This window comes from Calidris pugnax, unplaced genomic scaffold (assembly GCF_001431845.1).
Source record: "Calidris pugnax isolate Ruff unplaced genomic scaffold, ASM143184v1 scaffold85, whole genome shotgun sequence".
NCBI lineage: Eukaryota > Metazoa > Chordata > Aves > Charadriiformes > Scolopacidae > Calidris > Calidris pugnax.
The window spans coordinates 11,253-27,168 of record NW_015090801.1 but is presented as its reverse complement, the minus strand read 5'-3'; the positions used below and the strand labels follow the sequence as shown (position 1 = coordinate 27,168).

The window sequence follows — 15,916 nt, the reverse complement described above, 5'->3', positions numbered from 1 at the left end:
GAGTTCTGCAAGCAGAGTGGGAACGTTGTGTGACCGTGGGGAAAAGCTGCTTATTGAGTATTATCACCAGCCCCCAAGTGTGGGGAGAGATGGGAAAAGCTTCTTGGGACACAGGTCTGGGGCAACTTTCCCGAGGAACCCTACAGACACGAGCACAAACTCCAGGGCGTTTCCCTGCCTCACTCCAAGCATTGTGTCTGTTTTCTTCTTCCAGGCTGTTTTGGGGATAATGAGATTTAATCAGTCTCCAGCTCTATTCCTCCAGGGGTTCAAATCCTATTACCTTGTAAAGAGACTGGAATTCTGTCCCCTGAAATTGCATTAAGCTGGGATGGAAATTCCTTGCAGCATAAACCTCACCTCCTTATGGCATCAAGTTCGGGGTTTTGTTGCCGCTTGCTCTGCATCTGCCTGAAGGACATGGAGCTGTTGGAGCGGGGCCAGAGGAGGCCCTGGAGATGCTGGGAGGCAGGGGGGCTCCAGGAAAGCTGGGGATGGACTCTGGCTGAGGGAGGGGAGCCCTAGGAGGAGGGGGAAGGGTTGGACCCTGCAAGAGGGGAGATGGAGCTGAGCTGTGGGGAAGAACTTGTTTGGTGGGAGGGTGGTGAGAGCCTGGCCCAGGTTGGCCCGAGAAGCTGTGGCTGCCCCATCCCTGGAGGGGTTCAAGGGCAGGTTGGAGGGGGCTTGGAGCAACCTGGTGTGGTGGGAGGTGTCCCTGCCCAGGGCAGGGGGTGGCACTGGGGGGGCTTTGAGGTCCCTTCCCACCCAAACCATTCTGTGGTCTCTTGTGGGTTTGCTGATGTGGGGATGCAAGCGTGGGGCTCACCCCCAGTAAGAAAGAACAATCCATCATGGGGAGGGCAGGAAAGAGCTGATGGGGGGGGGTACAGAAATCCTTGCCAAGGTTGGGGTTACCCCAGTAGGAACAAATGCTGTAAGCTCTTAGCCTGGATGCTCAGAGCCTGGAGAGACCTTCGTCATGCTCTCCTCTCTCTTGTGGGGTGTTCCTTTCCCCTTTCCCACCACTTTTCTTCCTGGGTTTTGAAACAGATAAACTGTCCCCTTTGCTTCCAGGGTTTCCAGGTGAGGAGAGGAGCAGGGAGGGAGGAAGAAGCCATGGGTGCAGAGACAGTGGCTAGTTCAAGGCCATGGGGTGGGTGGGGACCCGGAGCTCCTCTGCTGATCGATGGCTTTTCTCTACCAGCTTATCTTGGGCAGTGCATAGGTTACATCTGTGGCGGTGGAGGCTTTGATTGCTTTCCCGTAACACTGCTCTTAAACTTGGGATTCAACTCATGGGGTGGTGTCCTGAGGCTGACCCCAGCTGGGTGGCCACCAGGAGCTGCCCTGCTTGGCACTGAGCACATGAAGCTGAGGAGTTCTGTAGTGTATGGAATTTTTCTTGGGAATCTTATCAAAATGTTACTTGAGGGAGAGGACTTATCTCTGTCCTCCTGCAGCAGTTGGTGAAAGGGGTGCCAGGGTGTGAGAGCTGAGGAGCCTGGAGACCAGGAGTGGCTCCACTTCTCATGGTTGGTGGAGAAGTCTCCCCCTGCCCTTCTGCATGGTGCTGAGCCAAGAAGGTCCCTGCTTGTCTTGTGGGACAGGACTCTACATGGTTGCTCCAATAAGAGTGTGCCAAGCTGTCCTCTGTGGGTTGGTCCCACAGTGTGGGTGCTTGGGGCCATGGGACTGTCCCTTCTTCTCCAGCTTGTGAAGAGTGCCACCAGGCCTGCAGCGTGGCCACTGGGGTGTGGGGCTCTGGCGAGAACGTTGGCTGCAAAAAAGGTTGTGTGTCCTTACATCTCTTCCCTCCTTCCATAAAACCTTCCAAGAACCACTGCAGTTCATGTGCAACCCGCTCTTTTCATGGGACTGCTCCTTGTGGAAGGGAGGGATGGGGTTCAGAAATGAGATGTTCAATGAGAGCTGCCTCTGCTGGTCCATGGCCAGTGTTGCTGGAGCTCGTGGGTGCTTTTTGGGTTGTTTAGCACCATCCCTGGTGAGGCTTCATCCCTGACCTGGGTGTTCTCGCGATGCCAGGACTCAGGTAGGAGGTGTCCTCATGGAGAGCTCAATATTCGTCATCTCTGGCTTTTTGCAAGTGTTGTTGGAGCCCTAATTATTGTTCTTTTTCACTTGTTTTTCACAGTACAGTGCCGTGGACAGCAACCCCCTCTCTCTGTACGTCATGCATCCCTTCTGGAACACGATAGTGAAGGTGAGACCTCATCCTGCCCCAAGCGGGATGGCAAAACTCCAGTCACCACAAAGTCTCCTCCATAAACCCGCCACCTGAAGGACCTGCTTCATTAGTGGTGCAACTAATTGCAAAGGGTGCTGCCTTCCAGCCTGCAGCCTGCCCCAAGCTCCCTGCGTTGCAGCCTAAAGCTTTCTGCTGCCCCACCATGTGCTGGATGCAACTAAACAGTGCTGTCTGATGCCCAGATGATTGTAACCCAGTCTCTGCCGTGGCTGGGGGCAGCACATACTCCTCATTACATGTTTTAACCAGTTTGATGTGTTCTTTTGCTGCTTTCCCATAGATCTTCCCCACCTGGCTGGCCCCAAATTTGATAACGTTTTCTGGCTTCCTGCTGCTTGTCTTCAACTTCCTCCTCATGGCATACTTCGACCCTGACTTTTATGCTTCTGGTAAGGCTGTGCTGCAGTTCCTGTTTGGATGCCAGGCATCGGAGCGGTGAAATCTGTCACCTCCTCTGCCCTGACTTACGGTGCTCGGTGATTGATGAGACCTCTCAGTCTGGGCATTCCCAGGAGCAGGGACAGAAGAGGGACAGGGTTGAGGTGTTGAACTTCCTGGGCTTCATGACAAGGGCTTGTCTGAATAGGAGAGATGGATGGGGAGTGACTCTGGCTGAGGGAGGGGAGCCCTAGGAGGAGGGGGAAGGGTTGGACACTGCAAGAGGGGAGATGGAGCTGAGCTGTGGGGAAGAACTTGTTTGGTGGGAGGGTGGTGAGAGCCTGGCCCAGGTTGGCCCGAGAAGCTGTGGCTGCCCCATCCCTGGAGGGGTTCAAGGGCAGGTTGGAGGGGGCTTGGAGCCACCTGGTGTGGTGGGAGGTGTCCCTGCCCAGGGCAGGGGGTGGCACTGGGGGGGCTTTGAGGTCCCTTCCCACCCAAAAGGTTCCATGATTCTGTGAATACTTCGCCTTCCCTCGGGCTGCTGGGTGGACACGTGCCTGGCTGGCAGTGTTCGGGTGAGGGAGGAGGAAATGGCTGAAATCCTGAGTAGGAATTGGCTCTGCCTGCAGAGCAGACAAGGTTTTAAAATCTTCTAATGCCCCTGGTCTATTTTAAAACCTAACAGGGTAATGTGGGAAACTCGTGCTTCCCTGAAGCCAGCAGGTAGAGCCTTGTTCTTTGCATCCCGGCTAATTACCCGCTTGCAAAAATGAGCCAGCACCATGTTCGGACTAACAGAGGCAAAATCCTCTTTCTAGGTTTCACTGTTCTGCAGAAGGCAAGGATACACACAGCTTTATTTTAGCTGTACCCATGTTCATCTGTTTGGGAATCCCAAGGTTTGGTTGTGTCCCCTTCCTCCTGGGGGTGTCCCAGGGAAAGGATTAATACAGCGTGATAATTCCCAGTCAGTTACCAGTAGCTTCCTCTCTCTTTGCCCCTGCCTGGTTTGGTTTGCTCAGAAGAGTTCATTGACTTCTAAAGCTGGGACAATCATCAAAACACGGTTAAGTAGGAAAAATAGTGGTTTCTTGGGATTGCCTTTATTGTCAGGTAGACGAGTAGTTTATCTATATGCCAGGCTTCCCAAAGCTTTGCTCCATCACTGGCTGTTAGCTGAGATTTGAGCTGAGTTTTGGTCCATGAGCCCTGGGAAGAAAAGCTGACAATAGTTCAGGGAGGGAAATTCAATGTGAGAATCCCCAGGACATCACCCATCCAAAAATTTGGGCTGTGCTGAAAGAGTGGTGAAGCTCGTGCTTTGGGACCCTTTTACATCTGTGTCATGCGTGTCCTGCTTGGAAGGAGAACTCTTCCTTCTGCTGGCGAGACCTCCAGGAGGTTGTGCCTTCCCTCCTTGTTGGATGCTTTTGCAGACTCGATAGCCTCTCTTTGCTGCTGGAGAGGCACCATCGTGCTGCTCTGAGGAAGCAGGAGGTGGCATTTGAGGGAATCATTGTTTCCCCTAGGAGACCTCCATGTGGCCTCCTGCAAGGCTGCTGCCAGAAAGTCCTGCCTCTTCCTGCTTTTTTCACATTTGGGCTCCCTCCTTGCAGACATCTGAGCTGGCCATCTGCCCAATGGGGCTGGAGGAGGTGGGGAGGTTATTAAGGAGGAACTGGTCCGATTGGCAGGATGCAGACTGGAGACTGGGAGGGGAATCCTTGTGTGTGTCTCTGGAGCCAGGGTGTTACCACATCTCAAGGAGGCTCCACTTGATGCTCTGTGAGCAGGGGATTGAGCAGAGTCTGATCTGCACACACTTCCCTGTCATGCATTTGAGCTATAGGTGCCACCACCAGTTCTTAGATCCCGTGGCTTTGGGGAAGAAGGAAAGCAAAGTCCTTGTTGACCCGGCTCTTCCCTCACGTCCTGGGAAGCTGACCTCTCAGTTCCACTGTTTTGAGCTGTGTGGGTGCTTTGTCTTTGGTGAGCTGCCGGCCCTTGTGCTCAGAATAAACTCATCCAAAGTCCACACCGAGCTGTCCTGACTTGGGTCCTTCTGATCTCTGCAGCTCCTGATCACCAGCACGTTCCAAATGGTGTGTGGGTCGTTGTGGGCCTCCTCAACTTCATTGCCTACACGTTAGGTAAGACTTTATCTGGTTGATTTTTGGGGGGAGATCGTGTCTGGCGCCTGTTCACGCTGCAGCTGCGTGACCGGTGTGTTTTCTTATCTCTGAACCTGTTGAGAAATCTTTGATTCTGGGCTTCTGCCACGCTCTAACCCTTCGGGTCAGTTGCTTGGCCAAGTGGATAGAAGGAACTTGTCCCAGAGCAGCTGATGTGAAAGGAGGATGCTGGGGCTGACTTCGAGATGAATTGTGAAATTCTGTCTTTGGTCTGGTTTAAATAAATATAATTTGGCCAGATTTTACTGCATCTTTAGTCTCAAGTAGAACAGGGGGGTGCGAATCACGCTCCCCGTTAGAGGGTGGAGGTGGTGAAAGCTGCTCTTCGCTGGTGCCATGCTTTGTCAGCCGCAAACTGGCTGTTACCTTCTTGGGGGGTGTCCAACAAAACTCCCCATTTATCCTCCTTCTCTCCCCAGATGGTGTTGATGGGAAGCAGGCTCGCCGGACCAACTCCAGCACGCCCCTGGGAGAGCTCTTTGATCACGGCCTGGACAGCTGGGCATGTGTCTACTTTGTGGTGACAGTCTATTCCACCTTCGGACGGGGCTCCACGGGCGTCAGTGTCTTCGTTCTCTACCTCCTCTTATGGGTGGTCTTGTTTTCCTTCATCCTCTCCCACTGGGAGAAGTATAACACAGGGATCCTCTTCCTGCCCTGGGGATATGACATCAGCCAGGTGGTAAGTCCCTGCTGCCACCACTGCTCGGCTTCAGCACCCCCAGGCACCGTGGAGGAGAGGAGCTTCCCAAAGGGAGATGGAGCTGAGCTGTGGGGAAGGACTTGTTTGGTGGGAGGGTGGTGAGAGCCTGGCCCAGGTTGGCCCGAGAAGCTGTGGCTGCCCCATCCCTGGAGGGGTTGAAGGGCAGGTTGGAGGGGGCTTGGAGCAACCTGGTGTGGTGGGAGGTGTCCCTGCCCAGGGCAGGGGGTGGAAGTGGATGATCTTGAAGGTCCCTTCCCACCCAAACCATTCTTTGATTCTATAGGACCACTTGCCTGACTTCGAGCTTTAATTGCTCTAATGAGCTGGGCTCATGCAGCACTAGAGTTCACCAGCTTGAAACCATTAAATCCAAGGAAATTTGTGTGGTTTGTTTTTTTTGTTCTGAGTAGCTTTTGTAGAGGGACTGTTTTGACAACAAGGCTTGAAGAATGGATATTGCCTTGTGTTCCCTCCGCCTGGTTTCTGCTCTCCTGAAATGCATGTTTTGGCCACCTAAATTGTTGCTCTAGTTAATTTTCTGCATTATACCAGCGTGGGTAACTTCAAGTTTGGAATTTAGATTGGATATTAGGAAAAATTTTTACACTGAAAGGGTTGTCAATCCTTGGCAGAGGCTGCCCAGGGCAGTGGTGGAGTCCCCATCCCTGGAGGGATTTCAAAGCCGGGCAGACGTGGTGCTGAGGGACATGGGTCAGTGGTGGGTTTGTCAGTGGTGGGTTGATGGTTGGACTCGATGATCTGAAATGATTCTTATCAGGCTCTATGATTCTTATCAGGCGCTGGGTGGGAAATGCAACAAGTTGGAAGGAGAGTTCAATTGAGGCAGCTGCACTAATTACAATAATCATCTCTGCCTGTAAAAGGAGAGTGTGGCTGGTCCCCTCTGGTGCTCTCACCCCTTTCTCTAGAAGTGTTGCTTCACCCTGACGCTTTCCCCTCTCTCCTCCTGCAGAAGGGCAGGGGGTGGAGGGCTGAGCTGCCCCGCAGCGCGCTTCGCCCGCCCTCGGTGTGACTGAAATACCCCTCGTTAGCTTTCTCCCTGCAATTGCCTCACAAAGAGTCCCCGTATGAACCCTCCAGGATCCCTGCAACGTGTAGTATTGAGCATCTCCTAAGCTCAAGCTGTGTGAGGAGCAGCTCCTGGTTGTGTCCTTCTCAGCTATTTTGCTAATTAGACCTTATCTTGTAACATCGGGGATCTTTGTGGGTTTTTAAAAAATTTTATTAATTTTTCTCCCTCCTGCTGGTGGGGAGAAGGGACTGTGGTGTGTCTCAAGGCATACTTGCCCTGGGGTGGCTCACGCCTGCTTCTCTTCTGCTTTCTTCCAGACCATTTCCATTGTCTACATAGTGACAGCCTTTGTGGGAGTGGAGGCCTGGTATGCACCTTTCCTGTTTAATTTCTTATATAGAGACCTATTCACTGCAATGATTATTGGTAAGAAACTCCATGTTGAAGCCTGTCTTTTAAACTCCACCTTTTTAACCAAACCCAAATGTCTTAATTCTATGCTAATTCTGTTGTGTGTGCTGTAATGGGAGCTCCCGTAGGTCGTTACTGAAGTGATTAATTAAGGGTGTTCTCCCAGTCTGCCCTTTCCCAGGGTTTCAGAGTTGCTGCCTTCTTACATTGGAGAAGTTTAACTCCAGCCTGCCTGGGTCTGGGTGGTCCAAAAGAGCAAGGAAGCAGAGTGCTGCACTCGCACCTTGGCTGTATTTTGTGCCCATGCTGAAAAATACATTTAAAGAATAAATTTAAATAAAAGCTCAGCCTTTTCTTTCCAGTGCTCAGTCAGAACAAGCCACTGCAAAGGGGAGAGTGATGCGGGTGGAGCTCAGCAGGGAGAGCTGTCTTTGCTGATGAAATCTTGTTTATTCAGAAGTTCTTTCTTAATTTAATTTTTCTTAGTCTATATTCCTTTCTTTAGGGGTTAATTGTAGCCTCCTAACGCCAAGTCCATACATCTTGAGTTGTGTTAAACCTCATGCTTACACTTCTCTTCCTCAGGTGGATATTCTGAGCTTTCCTTTGGCAGTCGTATAACGTAGCATATGAATAATAAATGTGTTTTTCCTTTATGAGAAATAGAGCACGATGCCTGCTGTGGCTGGATTTGTGCACTTGGATAGGAGCTGGGTTACTAAAAGCAGGAATGTTTCCAGCTCTGTTAAAATACCTGCTGCTGGATGAAGACGGGAGGAGTTGTGATAGACTCTTGAGGGGGTGATGTTCCCTTTTGAGGTCTAGAATTCCAAATTTATTTAGATTCTTTGTATTATTTGTCAGTTTAAATGACAAAAACATTTTTTTTGCACAGTGGGAACCCCAAATCCTTGCTTGCCATGGGAGAAGCAGCAAATTGGCTTCACTGTAAAGACTGGAAACTGTTGTGCAGAGCCACGTCACTTGTGGAGTTTGAACTTGCCTCTTGTCTCATTACAGACTGTATTATAATTAACCTTTATAACTGTTCAAAGCGTAACACCGGGCTGATTAATGCAGCTTTTTAAAAATGGAAGTGTCTTTAATTTATAGCAGACCTTCGCTTGTAATTACAGCTCTTGGACCAGGATGACAAGCACCTACTTTTTAACGTGCCGAGCTATTCTGGGTGCAACTCTGAGCTATTTTTGTCGCCGGCAACTTAAACCAGGGCACAAGCACCTTCCCGTTGGTGGGGTGTGCGCGATGGTCTCCCTCTGTCACGGGGCAATAACCTGGCTCTTTCTCTTCCAGCTTGTGCCCTCACGGTGACGCTGCCCATGAGCCTCTACAACTTCTACAAGTGAGTTTTGCCATCCTCAAGCCTCCCTCCCTGCACCAGAGCCTCCCAAAAACGCCTTAGGAACTTGGTTTCCTTAGTGTTTTTTCAGATGATGGTCTTCAGTGTGACTAAATGGGTCTGACACACCAGAACATCCCGGTTTGAGGGGTGGCAGCTTCCTCAGTGGGGTCTCGCAGGAGGGCTCCCAGTTGTTGTGGGCTTCTCCTGCTGGTCACAACCCAGAGAGCCAGATAATCCAGAGGTTTTTTGGGTTAACAATGAAGATGTGCATCTTTGTCATCTGGCTGTTGCTAGGGCTGATATCAGGAGTTCTGGGGAGCAGAATGGCCCCCAAGATTTGATTGATGTCAGCAGTTTTGAGGAACAGAATGGCCCCTGAGATTTGACCAATGTTGGCAGTTTTAGGGAGCAGAATGGCCCGTGAGATTTTGTGGCCGTCTCCTGAAGGCAGGGAGGAGGTATTTCTTAACTGTGCTTCCAGGTGTTTTCATTTATTTGCTTGCCTTCCAGGGCCTACAAAAATAACACCCTGAAGCACCACTCTGTGTATGAGATCCTGCTGCCACTGGTCTCCCCAGTGCTGCTCTTCCTCCTCTGCACCACGTGGATCTTCGTGTCCCCGACAGACATCCTGGAGGTCCATCCCAGGCTCTTCTATTTCATGGTTGGAACAGCCTTTGCTAACATTTCTGTAAGTGGCTTTTGCTTTACGCTCTGGTTTATTCCTGGGAAGTGTGAAGCCTTCCAGGATGCTTGGGAGGCAGGAAGAAAAAGACCAGCTCAAATGTGAGGAGAGAAGGGAGATGGGAAGGTTAATTTAACAGCTTTTCTGTTTTGCTGGGATCGGAAGATCAAATGAAGGAAGTAGACAGGGTTTGGGGTGTGTGAATTTTGTGCTGCGGCTCTTGCTCTTGAGAAACTGGAGAATTAGTTAAATCGAGTGTGTCTACACACTCGGGATGGACCCGGGAGGACTAAAGCTTTTGTCAAATTCCGATTTAGCCGCATCTTGTGTTTTTTCTTGCTTGAGACCTTAACAGAGGGTCCTGTGCTCATCGCCTCAGAAATGCAGATGAGCAGCTCCATGTGTCCATGCCCTGGGTCTGGCGCCTCATGCTGCTGCTGGGCAGGATTTCCTGCAGATAATGCTGGAACAGCTCAAGGGAACCCTTTTTGCTTTCAAAGATGGCCTTGATGCCGGTTTCCCTCTTGCCTTCCTGCCTCGCCAGGCTTTGCTCTGCGTGTCCCATGGGAATTCTAATGCAAAGAAACACCCCCGGTGAGAAACCCGGCGCAATTGTGTGCTGGTAGTTGTAGGTGCACAGTATTGGCACGTATTGTGTCCGTCCTCTCTGTGCTGTGGGCAGCTCTGGGCTCGCAGAGTCGATGCTGGGGCCACCAACTGACAGCTTTTTTTTTTTCTTCTTCCAGTGCCAACTGATCGTCTGCCAGATGAGCAGCACCCGCTGCCAGCCTCTCAACTGGATGCTGCTGCCCATCGCGGCCGCGCTCTTCCTGGTGGTGTCCGGGTTGGCCCCCAAGAGCGAGACGCTGCTCCTCTACCTGCTGACAGCTTTCCTCACCCTGGCCCACATCCACTACGGGGTGGTCGTGGTAGGTCAACTCTCGCCGCCTTGGCTGCCCTGCTCTTGGCTGTGGGTTATGCTTGGGAGCTGCTGCCCTTCCGGGCTTAAAAAGAGAGAATTCAGTGAGAATAATCGTGAGGGGGCAAACTCTCCTCGTGCCGTCTGTGACCGTGCACACCTCGAGTCACTTCCTGGCGAGAGGCTCGTGGGCTTGAAATGAACTTCACACAGTGTGGTGGGAGCTGTAGTAGTAGAGATGAGTTTGAAATCACAGAATGGTTTGGGTGGGAAGGGACCTTCAAGCCCCCCCAGTGCCACCCCCTGCCCTGGGCAGGGACACCTCCCACCACACCAGGTTGCTCCAAGCCCCCTCCAACCTGCCCTTGAACCCCTCCAGGGATGGGGCAGCCACAGCTTCATAGGAAGCCACAACCATCTAGGAAGTTGTGCACTTGCACCAGGTCCTTCAACCCCTCCAGGGATGGGGCAGCTTCATAGGAAGCCACAACCATATAGGAAGTTGTGCACTTGCACCAGGCGAGGATTGAAAACACCGAGACCTTGAATCCCACACAGCCCAGCTCGCTGTAAAGTAAATATTTTCACCAATTCAAACCCTGGAGTCTTCCAAAAGTGGAGTTTTCCCCAGCATTAGAAGAGAAGTCAGTCTGGTGTCCCTCAGGACACTGGGAGAGCTAGGATGGGGTGGGGATGTCCCTGCTGGAGAATACGGGGTGCCCTGTCACCTTCCCTGCTGCATGGTGGAGATCCAGGGACCAATTTGCTCCCCTTGCTCTGTGCCCGACTCTCTAAGTTTTACTTAAGAGATAAAACAAACTCAGAGGAGACCCAAGTCCCATCAGAAATGCCCTGGGAAGCTGCTGAGGACATAGGGCAAGGGACCTGATGTCCCCTGCGTGGCTGCTGCCCTGTCCCCTAGGAACACCAGCTCTAATGGGGAACCCCCAGAGTGGAGTCTGAACTGTAATTACAGCAAAGGAGTAACAGCCAGGCTGTCTTGTCTTTCCAATTAGTGTAATGAGGCTTCTGTGCGAGAAGGATTTGAATAGCTAAGAAGCTTAAATAAATTTGGTCTTGGAATCATAGCTGGGGATGGGGATGGAGCGGGTGGTGTAATCCTCCTGCCCAGGCTTGCCCATCACCTGCACCGAGCTGCTCAGTCCTCTGCTCCCCTCCGCCCCCCCTCCAGCTTTCAGTGCAGTCTCCTCTTCCAGGGGAAAAGAAACTTGGAGCTGAGGAGCCTTTTAAGGCTCTGTGACTGGGATGTAATCCCAAACCCCTCTGAATTCAGGATAAATGATTTGGGATAAACTCTCTGCCCTGTCTCTGTGCCCAGCTCAGCCCCTGGTGCTGCTCAGCACTGCTTGCTCCCAATCCTGCAGTGACTGTCACCTTCCAGTCACCAGACTCCGATGCCACACCATCCGTTTTATCCTCCTGACCCACCCAAAACCTTGTTTCCTGGGGCACCTCTCAGTCCTTTGGTTTTTTTTTTTCCCCTCGTGTCCTCAAAAGAGGTGATGAAAGCTTCTTCCAGAGGCTGCTGTGAAAGGGCCCTGATGATGTGGTGCTGGGTTCCCTCCTGTGGGTATCTTCATGGTCAAGGCACAGTTCCTGACCCCAAGCTTGGGTTGCAAATGGATTCAGGGAGTGATTTTTCATATGGGGGGTCAGTCTCCCGAGGAACAGGCGATAGGACAAGAGGAAATTGCCTCAGGTTGTGCCAGGGGAGGTTTAGGATGGATATTGGGGAAAAATTCTTCATGGAAAGGGTTGTCAATCCTTGGCAGAGGCTGCCCAGGGCAGTGGTGGAGTCCCCATCCCTGGGGGGATTTCAAAGCTGGGCAGACGTGGTGCTGAGGGACATGGGTCAGTGGTGGGTTGATGGTTGGACTCGATGATCTGAAAGGTCTCTTCCAACCTGGACAATTGTATGGTTCTGTATAGATATTGGAGATGATCAAATTAATTCAAGCGAATTATTAACAATTCTACTGAAGGGAGCAGCACCACAGGGTGAGATCCTGCATGCCTGGGCTCAGGGCAGGTGTTTCTGCCTCCCGAGGAGGGCAGGGATGGAGGGGATCCTGTTCCTTGGACAGGGACAGTGGGTGCGGGATGGTGGCAGGATGGGCGATGGTGGGGAAAGGGGGTGCAGGAAGGTGGCAGGGTGGGACTTGGTGGGCAAAGTGGGTGCAGGGTGGGCGATGGTGGGGGAAGTGAGTGCAGGAATGTGTCAGGGCTTTGTGGGCCATACAGGGAGCTGGTCTGGTGCGCTGCCCACTTTCCTCCTCCTCAACCTGTCGTCCGCCTCCTCCCCAGGTGAGCCAGCTGAGCAGGCACTTCAATATACGGCCCTTCTCGCTAAAGAAGCCCACGCCGGATTGACTAGGAGTGGAGGAAGAGAAAATCAGCTTGCAGTCTGCAGAAGTACTGTAAATAACTGCTGCAAATCCCTGTAAATACTTCGACCATCACCACGGATCTAAACCTCTCCTCTGGACAGACATCAGGGCAAAATGCGCACGGAATCGGCAGCAGCCGGGGCACGGCTGGTACGGGGCAGCCTCCGCTGCTCTTCTTCCAATGCAAGCTTTGGGTTTTTGGGGTGAAACTGGACAAGGAGGGTAGTTTTTCAGGTCACTATTACTGTACATTAGACCAGCTGAATGTTCCCAGTGAAACCTCAAACTCCAGCTCTTGCTGAGGTAAAGCCGGCTGGGGACGCGAGTGGCTTTACCTGAGCAAAGCGTTGTGACCCGTCACCAAAATCAACATAACGTGATTTCTGTAAGGTCAGGGGAACATCCTGGGGGTTGCTGGGGGGAGAGGGGGGTTTCCTGTCTGTCCCCGATCCTGCCAGGACATCCTTCATCCTGGGCTGGTCTGTAGGGAGCAGATGGTGAGAGTTCTCCCCCGTTCTGCCCTGCAATCACCTGTTTGGGTAAACACTTGCACCTTTTTTTTTTTTTTTTTTTTTTAAGAGGAGAAAAAAAAGAACACCACACAAAACTTCTAGTAATATTCTGTATGGGGGGGGTGTGGGGAAAATCAGGGCTGTTTCCTGTAAAAGTGGGAAGGTGTTTTCTGCCACCCCTGCTGGAGTTGTGGGTGCTTGGGGCCACGTCTGGGCTGAGTTCCAGCGTGTCCCTCTCTGTTCCCCACCTGGCTCCGGGCTCCGACCGGCAGCGGAAAGCAGCCAGCCCCAGCCTGGCTCGCTCCCCCCCTCTCCTGTTTTGACCCCAAACTTGCCATTTTGGGTCATTTTGTGCTGCCTGAGGCTCTCCTGGTGTGGCAGCGTGGGCTGCAGATCGCCCTTCCCCACCGTAAGGAGCGCGGTGTTGGGGGTGTGTGCGCTTCTGGAAAGCTGGCGGGCGGTTGTGTGGCGGGTCCTTCCCAAATATCACTTTGATTTTTCCAAACCGTTGTCCCCAGCGGCTGCATTTCTCATCCAGGGATATATTTGTTTACTGTCCATTCGTAAAAGACGTGTTTGCATTGATTTATTATTTTTTTTTAAAAGTTGTTTTTGTAATTAAGAGTGGGGTGGCGAAGACTGAATGCTGATTTTTTTTTTTTTTTCTTCTTTTCCGTTCACTTTATTTAATGAAGAACCTGTGCTTGAATGAAGAGTGTAGCTTAAACCCAGGCTCTGGAGAGGCTGCATCCGGAAGCGAACAGGCACAGCAGATGGGGCAGATGTAATTACCACGGGAACAAACTCACTTTTCACACTGATCATTGTGCCAGGCCCTTCCTAGACGCTTGGTCACCGCCTTTTCCTTCGGCAGGTCGGAGACTCCGCCTGCTTTAGGAAACCTTCCAAGTGTAAACGACTATTTAATGCTTTTTTTGGTTTTGTTTTTTTGTTTTTTTTTTTTTTTCTTTTTGTAAATTTGAATCACTGTCGTGCAGACTCGAAATCCTGAGCGAGCTCACGGTACGCCCTGCGAGGAGCTCCGGAAGGGTTGGTTAGTCCTGGAGAAGGCAGGGGGCAAATCATTTTCAGAGTTTATTTAATAAAGCAGTTTAACTCCTATATATTTTACCGATGTTGTACAGGGAAAAAAAAAAACAACCAAACCACCAGACCCCAAAGTGTACAAAATGAATTGCTATTTAATGAACTATCGTAATTATGAAGAGAGAATAAATTTAAGTCATGCTGGCACGAGAATTGCAGGGAATTTTAACATGGGACACAGCGCTTATCCTATTGGGATAAGGTGTTCAGGCGGCAAAATTGTGCTGGCCATGCTGATGGAAAGTGGTGATTGGGTGATTTATGTTCTAGTTATGTGTTTGCAGGACCAGGGAATAACTGAGCTATTCCCTGGGGCTTCCAGCCAAGCTCTGGGGTCCCAAACCTGGCGCTTGCCTCATCCCCTCTCCTCCCGGGAGCCTTGCTGGGCCCCGAAGGCTGGAGAAGCCATCTGATCTTTAAATCTTGGGGTGTTGCTGTGTCTCTGCACGGCGCAGTCTGCCTCTTGTCTCACCTGGCTGTGAGCTGCCGGGCTTCTTGCACCACGTAATACCCCCTGGAAAATACCCCCCCTTTTGTGGAAGCTGGGCTTCCTCTCTCCCATCTGTGCTGTGGGAGAAGGATCTCTCCTGCCTGCATCTTTGGAGAGCCCTGGGTCTTTTGGTGCCTTAATTGATCGCACCTTGAAGCTAGAAAAATATCTCCTTAAATCAGTGCTGGGAAACTGGAGGCTTGTGGCCAGAGCGGGGAGAGAGTGGGGCTGGGCTCGGGGCACAGGGGAGAGGCTGGAGCCCAGAGAGCCAACCCTGTGGCAGGCGGAGAAACCCGCTCTTTATGAATAATAATGGTTTGAAGTCTGAAGAATAAACACCTTCCTGCCTCGCTAATGACATCCGGGGGTGGTTGTGGGACAGGGGTGGTGGTTTGTCTTGTGGGATGTGCTCCTTGGGATGGGACAGGGACGTGAGCTCGCTCGGCTCCTTCTGCCTGGTGTTGGAGAGCTGATCTGTGTTGTCCCCTCTTCCAGGGACAGTGTTAATCATCATATTTCCTTAATTACTGGTGGACCTACTGATAATGGAACCATCTCATGCTTTCCTAAATCTGTTTTGCACATTTTATTTCCACACAGAGTATTACCGAGAAAAAAGAACCTGTTCAGCACTGGGGTGGGGGGGGGTTCAGTCTGTCCTTCAGGTCCCTCGTGAAGGGACATCAGGCTCCAGGCAGGTCCTTGTGTGGTGGGAAGAGGTGGCCGACGCTGCCGGCTCCTCCCGCTCCCCACCGCGCTGCTCTGAATCAGGTTTTGGTGGGTCCCTGGGACACACCATCGTGTCACCCCGGGACTTGCACAGCCTTTTCCATCTCAGTTCTGTGGTTTCAGGGACCAGGAGCTGGGACAGGAGGTGACCTGCAGGTTTTGGGACCTCCTGGGGTTTGGGGTAAAACCACCTCTTGCACTAAGGGCGATGTTTTATGGGTACAGACCTTGTGGCGGACCTGTGGGCGTGCAAACATTGTGAAAACCCAGCTTCTGCAGGGCTGTGGTTTTAGCTGCTTCCTTCCCCTGGTGCGTCTGCCCCACAATTAACTTCTCTATTCAGTGGTTGTCACTGTGAGGGCTTGGCACGGTGTCCTCTCTGAACACCAGCCACCTGATAACGGTGGCTTTGCCAGGGCCAGGGGAGCGGAATGGTGCAAGCGTGAGCTTCTGAGGCTCTGGAAACGGATAGTTAAGCTCCTTAAATAGAGCCAGCCTGATGTTACTCCCCTGGGGGCACCAAGTTTGTAGCCCCAGAGCTAGTTTGATCCCAGTTGGGTCAGTTCCAGTAAAGTCCCAAACCTCTTCTCCTCTGGGAGCATCTGCCCCTGCTTGGGATAGAGCTGGGAAGTCTCTGGAGAAGCGGTGCTTTCTGGAAATGAGCTCAGACCTTTCTTTTTTCTATACACAGATCCCAGGGAACAGTTGATTTTTGTGCAA

At 51.8% G+C, this 15,916-nt stretch overlaps 1 protein-coding gene across 2 annotated transcripts; it reads left to right on the top strand.

Moving 5' to 3' along the window:
* The first annotated feature begins 2,108 nt into the window (after positions 1-2,108).
* Positions 2,109-15,038, top strand: EPT1 (ethanolaminephosphotransferase 1). Of its 2 annotated transcripts, none has more exons than XM_014937555.1 (9): positions 2,109-2,221; positions 2,547-2,655; positions 4,720-4,794; positions 5,256-5,518; positions 6,890-6,998; positions 8,298-8,346; positions 8,857-9,037; positions 9,778-9,960; positions 12,276-15,038. In XM_014937555.1, the coding sequence occupies exons 1-9, from the start codon at positions 2,192-2,194 to the stop codon at positions 12,390-12,392; spliced, it is 1,116 nt and encodes a 371-aa protein (XP_014793041.1). In that variant the 5' UTR covers positions 2,109-2,191; the 3' UTR covers positions 12,393-15,038. The 2 variants fall into 2 exon arrangements, with proteins under 2 accessions (XP_014793041.1, XP_014793042.1); XM_014937556.1 differs by having other exon boundaries at positions 12,276-12,341.
* The last annotated feature ends 878 nt before the right edge of the window (positions 15,039-15,916 follow it).

Excerpts from the sequence above, each read along its gene's own strand:
- EPT1 (XM_014937556.1), top strand. The coding sequence starts at position 2,192 with ATGCATCCCTTCTGGAACACGATAGTGAAG. Across the intron at positions 2,656-4,719 it reads CCCTGACTTTTATGCTTCTG|CTCCTGATCACCAGCACGTT; the intron begins GTAAGGCTGTGC and ends TGATCTCTGCAG. Across the intron at positions 4,795-5,255 it reads CTTCATTGCCTACACGTTAG|ATGGTGTTGATGGGAAGCAG; the intron begins GTAAGACTTTAT and ends TTCTCTCCCCAG.